At 45.0% G+C, this 7,470-nt stretch overlaps 1 protein-coding gene and 1 long non-coding RNA gene across 3 annotated transcripts in view; one reads left to right on the top strand and one right to left on the bottom strand.

The window, feature by feature from the left end:
• Positions 1 to 15: 15 nt before the first annotated feature.
• On the top strand, positions 16 to 2,576 carry LOC113971346. Its single transcript, XR_003535526.1, has 4 exons — positions 16 to 238; positions 1,125 to 1,244; positions 1,577 to 1,700; positions 2,359 to 2,576. It is a non-coding gene; the product is annotated as an uncharacterized LOC113971346 (long non-coding RNA).
• A 1,955-nt stretch (positions 2,577 to 4,531) lies between these two features.
• Positions 4,532 to 7,470, bottom strand: part of SLC43A2 (solute carrier family 43 member 2) — a 30,174-nt gene continuing 27,235 nt past the window's right edge. For both annotated transcript variants that reach the window (XM_027691177.1, XM_027691176.1), the window contains exon 14: positions 4,532 to 6,743. In XM_027691177.1, the coding sequence (XP_027546978.1) occupies positions 6,582 to 6,743 (162 nt within the window). In that variant the 3' untranslated portion in view covers positions 4,532 to 6,581. The remainder of the gene's footprint in view (positions 6,744 to 7,470) is intronic.

Below are 7,470 nucleotides of genomic sequence, written 5' to 3'. Positions count from 1 at the left end.
TTTTGGTTTTTTTTTCTCTGTGTTTTTTTTTTTTTTTTGGGCTATGAAGTCGCTCCTTTAGGGGTTCTCCCAAGAGGTGTAAAACTAAACCGCACCGCTGCGGTTTGTTTCGGCTCTCCGAGACTTTGGGGTTCCCAAGGCGGTGCAGCGGTCTCCCAGCAGTGCCGGAGTCCGCTGGCAGTCCCTCGGATTTTTCTGAGTCAACTCCGATGTTTTTAATTACAGCAGCGTCTTTAGGGTCTATCTCTCAAGAGATGTAAACTGCGCGGTGTTAATCGTTTCAGCTCTTAAGGCTGGCGTTCCCAAGAAGTCTCCCAGCAGTGCCACGAAGCCCTCCTGGCACTAGGGAGGTTCTACAATCATAATGCCATGAAATGGATGGGGTTGGAAGTGACCTTAAGGATCATTCAGTTCCAGCCCCCACCCCCGTGCCCTGGGCAGGGACACCTCCCACTATCCCAGGTTGCTCCAAGCCCTGTCCAACCTGACCTCAGACACTTCCAGGGATGGGGCAGCCACAGCTTCTCTGGGTGACCTGTGCCAGGGCCTCACCACCCTCACAGGGAAGAATTTAACCTAAATTTCCCCTTTCAGTTTGAACCCATTACTTTTTGTCCTGTCACTCCAGTTCCTGATGAAGTCACTCTCTGCCTTCCCTGTAGGGCCCCATCAGATACTGGAAGGGGCTGTGAGGTCTCCACAAAACCTTCTCTTCTCTAGGCTGAACAGCCCCAAATTTCTCAGCCTGTCTTCGCAGTGGAGGTGTTGCAGTCCTCTTGCCAGCTCCCGACCCCCCTCTTTTGGGAGGGTGAGGAAAGGGAATGACTAGTGATCAGGGTATTAATGCAAATATCCGGGGATAAGTCAGTGCTACAATCAGACAGGGTGAGTGTCCTCAGGTAATGGGCTCCACCTTGTCACCAGGTCATGATTTATCGCATTTTCAAGTCTTCTTTAGTTTTCAAAATTACTGCTGAGCTGCAGTCACCCAGGCTGCACTTGGCATCAAGAGGAACTCCAGATATTTATTAGAAGGCGATAGCAAAAACCCTTTTCTGTGATCTGTACTCAGTAAAAAACACTAAGGGGTGCTAATCTTACCACTTTTGTCACTGGAATCACAGAGCAAGGATTGTCATTATTGGATTGGAAAAGTAAACCACCATAGATTTAGCATCACCAAGCTCGAGAGGGGATAACCGAGATGTGCAGCTTTCCTGCTGACACCTGAATTCCCACCTAAGGTCAGTTGTTCATCTTTCAGTATTTGACACTAATTCACCCTGCATAACTGAGCTTGATCTCATTCTCAACCTGCCCTCTACGGTTTGGGGACTTTTTCCAGAGATTAAATTTTAATTCTCCAGTAGAGCTTAATTGGCATTACTATTAGCTCCTAACCTAGGGAAGAAAAATTCAAGGAAACATTTAATCTGTGTCCTGCCCTTTGGCAGGTGACACCCTGTAAAACATTCATGCTTCCATAGTCTCATTAGGAAGCAAACAATGCTTTTGTTATGTTCAGCCTCAGAAGGAAAACTAATGATTAACTTAATATCACTTTATTTTGAGATAGTACTGCAAGAGTGCACATCACCTTACAAACACAGAGAAGATGACACAGGCCTGCCCCGAGGAGCTTACAGTTCAACTTTGACAAACACCACAAAAAATCCTGTGGACAGCAAAAGGTGGGAGAGGTAATGCTCTTGGGTTAAAGAGGGGGTTTTCTGAAAGAAGGGATTGTCTCCAGAATAAAAAGTGAGTGACAGAGGGTCAGGCATAAGGAAGTGACAGGCAGCAGTAGGGTGACAACGTGGAGTAGAGGACACCTGATAAAAACAGATTGCACAGAGACAGGCTGGCAGCACAGGCAGAAAAACAAGGAGCTGCGGGGGTTTATAATTAACATGTAAGAATGCAGCTACATAACACATCATTGTTTCAGCTACTCCAGAGAAGATAACATTGTGAATTATAAATCAGAATTGGCTTTTTTTTTAATTAAAAAAAAGAAAAAGAAAAAAAAACCACAACCAAACCCAGTCCCTTCCCATCAGGAATCCTACTGTAATACTCATTTCCATTATCTACAAAAGAAGTACTTTGCAGTTCTAAATTGGGGCATAGGGAATACCAAAATCTCTGCAGATGCAGAAAAGACTCAAAAGGGGGGGAAAAAAGTAACAAAATTTGTAGGTTTAAGATTTCTTTTTTACCCTATGCTATCTGCTTCAAATTTTGTAGCATATTTTCCAAATTCATCAGCATGTCAGGAGGGAAATCTCCTACTAGAAAACATTTTAGTGATTTACTGACTTAGTTACAATCTCATTATCCTGCGATTTTCCTTTGTAGATGGAGCATGAAAAGACCAGGCTTTGCTGTGGGAGTTGAACATTTTAGTTGCTGTAGCAGAATTGCAGTTAAGTTGGAGCCTCAGCAAGATTTGCTCTTTTTTTTTTTGCATACATCTGTGTCCAGTTTCATCTCAAGGATCCAGATATAGCTTTATGCAGTTACTGTCATAGTGTAAGTGTCCTATTAAAGCAGAACAGCACAGATTTTCTCTGCTACTTTTGACACAGTGTCATTGCATTAGTGCTATAAAGACTGTGTCAACAGGGCTTAGGCACTGACAGATTAGTGAAAGCAAAAAGCTGTCATCCTCCATTCCCCACTCTGTGAATTTAATTTTTTATATGTATTTTTTTAGCATGGATGCACATTAAATGCATGTGAGTCTGTAGGGGTCAGAAGCAGCGTTTTCAGAAGGTGCAATCACCTTTACACAGCAACACCCTTGAGTCTGAGGGCCCCTACAAACACCAAGTACTCACAGATGAGGTTTCTGCTTCATTACATTCCACTGGGGATGCTTCCATGGAGGTCTTTCCCACGACCACCCTCCTTGCACTTCTCGTATGAATGAGGGTTAGGGGGGGTACAAGGGGCATAAAAAAACCCCAAGACCTACAAATTCATAATTCAGGAATTATGAAAGTAGTTAAACACACTGACCTATACTTGAGTTATAAAGGTAAATGCATTATTGATTCAAATTGCTGTGGCTCTCCAGCCTTTGGTAGCCCATCTATTTTTCCCACAAGGTGGCTCATGCACACAGAGAGTGCACCAGGAATTTTCTTGATCCTTCATCTCTCAGCTAGAAGGCAGCAATGCTGTTTTCCACTCCAAACATTTGTAATCCACAATTACATTTCCCTGAGCCTCAAAAAACGAGGCAAACTGACCCTGATCCACCACATGTGACGGGACCACCCTGACAGTGTTTGTTTCTGCACTGTGCATGACAACATTTAAAGATACTGAAGGCAGAATATTGTCCTCCAAGGGCCCATTGCTGCAGAAGGTGCAGGACTGAAGCAGTTACGCCACAATCAGTAGAGTATTTGCACATCTTGCATGCAGATATATTTGAGACTGCTTTAAAATTAGTTTGGTTCACAACTGTCACAATAAATTAAACCCCGCTAGTGTCAGACCAGTGTTTTACCTTAGCCCAGCATGTTTTCTTCATCTTTGACCAATTCTTAAAAGACAGAATATGTAGACAGAACAATAATCTTTCCTTGGCACAACTTTCTTATTTACAGCAACTTAAAATCTCCCTGAGTTAGTGGATGCAGAGCATTGTTTAACCAGCCCCTTAAAAAAAAAAAAAAAAAGAATTTATACTTCTGTTCCCCACTACATTCTGTAGCAATGACTCCCACAGTTTGTTGCATGGCCTGAGAAGGTGACACCACTTGTCTGTTCAACTCTGAATAGGTAAAACTTCCCTGTGTACCCACTAGGACTGCGACTCCAAGGCATGAGCTCTGCTCCTCACAGCTGACCAGCAGCTTCTAAACACCATGCCACATCAGCAGAGACATTAAAAGTCACATATCCACCATTTTATCAGATGAAATTGGATTTGAAGGTATTCCTAATAAAGGGCAGGGACTGGGAACTGCAGTAGGGAGGTAGATGGCAGAAATAAAAGGGTGTTCTTTGAAGTATGTGCAGCAGCAACTCCACTGCGACTTCATGAAAATATGCCACTCTATATTCCACTATTTTGCAGAGACATTTATAACAGGAATTCAAGTGACATAAGAGTGGAAGCAATCACATTCAGTGTTCTGAAACTGAGGGGGAAGTAATGCTGAGTTAGCACACTGACACCCTCCAGCAGCTTCTCTGCTTTAGGACACTGAGACTGTGGATGGTGGCTCAGACACTCACCTGTCTGAGCTATTCCTATAAAAAGGTACTTAATCTGTCATTCTCGTGTCACAAATATCTTGGAGCAAGAGTAGGACTCTTCTCAAAATATTTAGAAGTATTGTAATATTAAATGCAGAAACCTGCAGAAAGCCCTCTGGAAACCTAGGCAAGTGGGTCTCTAAACATATACACCAGGTGAACAGGAAAATTAACCAAAACTCTGCCTCCTTAATTATTGCTCGACACAAAAGAAAGAAAAGCTGGGAAGGTCACTGAATCAACACCAAAAGACAAAAAGTTCCAGAAGAGTAAAGTGTTGACAGCAGGCAATAAGGCTGTCTTGGAACAAACACATTTAATAAAGGCAACACATTAAGAAAAAAAAAATAATTCACAAATGTGTCAAATGCTCAAGTGGTGAGTCCTTTTGAAACGAGTGGCTGAAGACTGAAAGGTACCGTGGAGCAGCATCGGAACTGCTCACAGGAGCAGCGACTCGAGATGGCGCTGCCGTCCCACGGAGCTGCCTCGTCATCCTGCGCTGGCAAAGGACCCGCAGGGCTCCAGCCGTCCTGCCCAGGCTCTGTGCACGCTTGCTCTTTAGGAAAGGTGAAGCCCTGGCTGGGCTGAGCATCTGTATGCTTTGAACCGTCAGAGAAGGAGTTAACACCCAGTTTCCAGGTAATTTCTCTCAGGAAGGTTTGAGCAGGTGTTGTTGTTTCTAATCCTCCTCTTAGCGCCAACAGCGATTGAGTCTTGTACTTTTCCAAGCAGACATAGAGAAGTTGAATGACTTACCCCCTGCCAGGCTTTGCAGTAAAACACCACCACATCTTCATGATTGTTTTGTTTCTGCCCCAACCTTTCTGCAGCCACCAGCTCAGCCCGGAGCACCCACCGGGGATGCTCATCCTCACCCCTGCACAGTCCTGCTCCGAGCAGGACCAACAGTGTTAACGCAAGTCACAAGGCTACAGGGCCTGAGCTACTGACCTCAGCAAGAAGGTTAAGGGCAGAAAAATCTGCTTTAGACAAGACCTCTATAAAAATAAGCAGGTTAAAAATTCCCTTTGTATTCCCTCCCTAGTGAACAGGCCTGGGGCACCTTTACCCACGTGTATTGCTCTGACAGTCGGCTTCACCATACAATCAATCACCACATGCTCTGTCCAGACAGAGCATCAAAAAGGCTCCTAATACAGCCAAACTGGCATTTGGGTCAGTCAAACTAACCTGGTGACTATGGTCAGAGCAATGTAAATAAGCATGGCTAAAGGAAAAATTACATCACCACATCGCCCTGCCGTGCCCACAGGATCCAGTTACCAGACACAAAGGAGTGTTCTGCATTCTTGATTCTTTTCACCAGCTCACAACACGTGAACACCAAGGTATCTGGAGCCCCAGAACTCAGCTTCAAGAAGTTTCTCCACTTTACTAAATACACATTGCTGCTCCCCTCCCAGGGTCATGTCAAAGGGAAGAAGAGGCAAAAGGCAACAAGTCTCAAAAGCACTTCATCTGTAAACAAGATCCAATTCCTATCTCAAGGGTTCCAGGACTGCAGACAGTTTAAAACACATACAGGTGGTTTGTGAACCGGGAAGAGGAAGAATTCCAGGCCTCTGAAGGCTTGGTCTAGGACAAGCAGTCCACTGTAGGCTCTTCATTTCTTTATGGAAGGCAGATCCATTGCTCACAGTCTGTGTCATTTGCAGTAATAAAAGGTTTGGGAGCTGTCAGTGATAGCAGCCAACATTTAGCAACACAGTGAAGCTGTGCTCATACACATAGGAATAAAACCCCCTTCCCTGCCTCAGAAACAGTCTAGGGTATGTCTGGATAGACAGTAAAACCACTGGGTCCAGCTACACATCAAGCAGAAAGACCATTATGAAGCCTCAGGGAGGAAGGAGAGTGCAGCTTGCATCCGAGACTGTGTCAGCCAAGGCTGGGGGAAGAGGGGGAGAAAACAGACTTCACTGCGTTACACTTGCAAACTCAAACTATGGTCTGTCTTCCCTCTTCTCCCATCCCTCTATTCCTTCTGTCCCCAATCTCCTATGCAAACTCTCTGCTGCTGGAGAGCGTGATCAGGGGATAATTTAAGACACAATATCTGTGTGGCCTTTAAAAAAAGAAAAAGTGTCCCGTGTTTTGGAGTAAGGAGTAGGAAGTCTCCTCCTGCCATATATCTGAGGAAATCTCAGTCACGATGTCCGGCCCTCACTCCAGTGATGAGCAAAGACTGGCAGAGCCAGGGGAGGAAAATCCTGGCTTACACCACAGGTAGAACCCACGGATGTGGTAGGAACCTGTACAGGGGAGGTTGTATGTGAAGCACCAGTTTAAACAAAGGCTTCCTCAGTGGGAGTGCCATTGATTTTGAAGAAAAGTTTGGCGTCTTCCATCTTCTGCTTTTTTTCTCTCTCTAGCCTGCGTCTGTAGCAGACCAGGTAGATTGGAAGGCAGAAACCCAGGAGGCTCATGGCAAGCAAGCCAACATTCACCTGCAGGAAAAAAAGCAAACCAAAATTAGGCAGGCAAGGGAGGACGACAGCTCAGTCACGCATCCTGCAGTGTCAGAACCCAGCCCACGTCACTCAGCTGTGGGCAAACCAGGACACGCCCTGCTCAGTGTATTGGCAACATCCTCCACTGTTTTTATATTTACACTCCTGTGCCCAGAGTACCATGTGTACAAGCTACACACTGTAAGAGTTTGTTGCTCAGGATTATGGCTGTGGGAGTCTCATTCCACAGAAAAAGCTGCAGCTCCTTCACACCAAGTTGGCTGATTGAAGAGCAACAGGCTGCTGGCGTGGGCACACGTAGCCTAGAGACCAGAACTCTCCACCCATGTCATTATTTTATTGAGCTGCCCAGATTCTCAGCAAGACACCACATTACCCCTACCCCTCAACAGCCATTTGGCTTTTTGGACATTAGCATCAGCAATCCAAAATTTACTGGTAAATGGAGCTAAGAGCTCTTAAGGGTCAGAGTATTTCTATTGTATTTTGAGGTCTCCTCACATTCACTCACTTTGACTTGACAGATTTTGACTCACCACGTAAATTGTTAGTGGAAAGCATTCCCTTTCCCCCTTTCCATAAACCAGCATAAGGGTTAATGGCTTTCCCTCCCAGTGAGTCATTACTCACACAGAGAAGGGTCTCCTGGACAGCACCAAGGTAACAGCAGATTAAGGGACAGGTAAAAGTCCAGCTGTTTTTA

Source organism: Neopelma chrysocephalum, unplaced genomic scaffold (assembly GCF_003984885.1).
Source record: "Neopelma chrysocephalum unplaced genomic scaffold, ASM398488v2 Primary Assembly neopelma1_82, whole genome shotgun sequence".
NCBI lineage: Eukaryota > Metazoa > Chordata > Aves > Passeriformes > Pipridae > Neopelma > Neopelma chrysocephalum.
The sequence above is the reverse complement of the archived record's forward strand: the minus strand, read 5'-3'. Positions and strand labels throughout refer to the sequence as shown.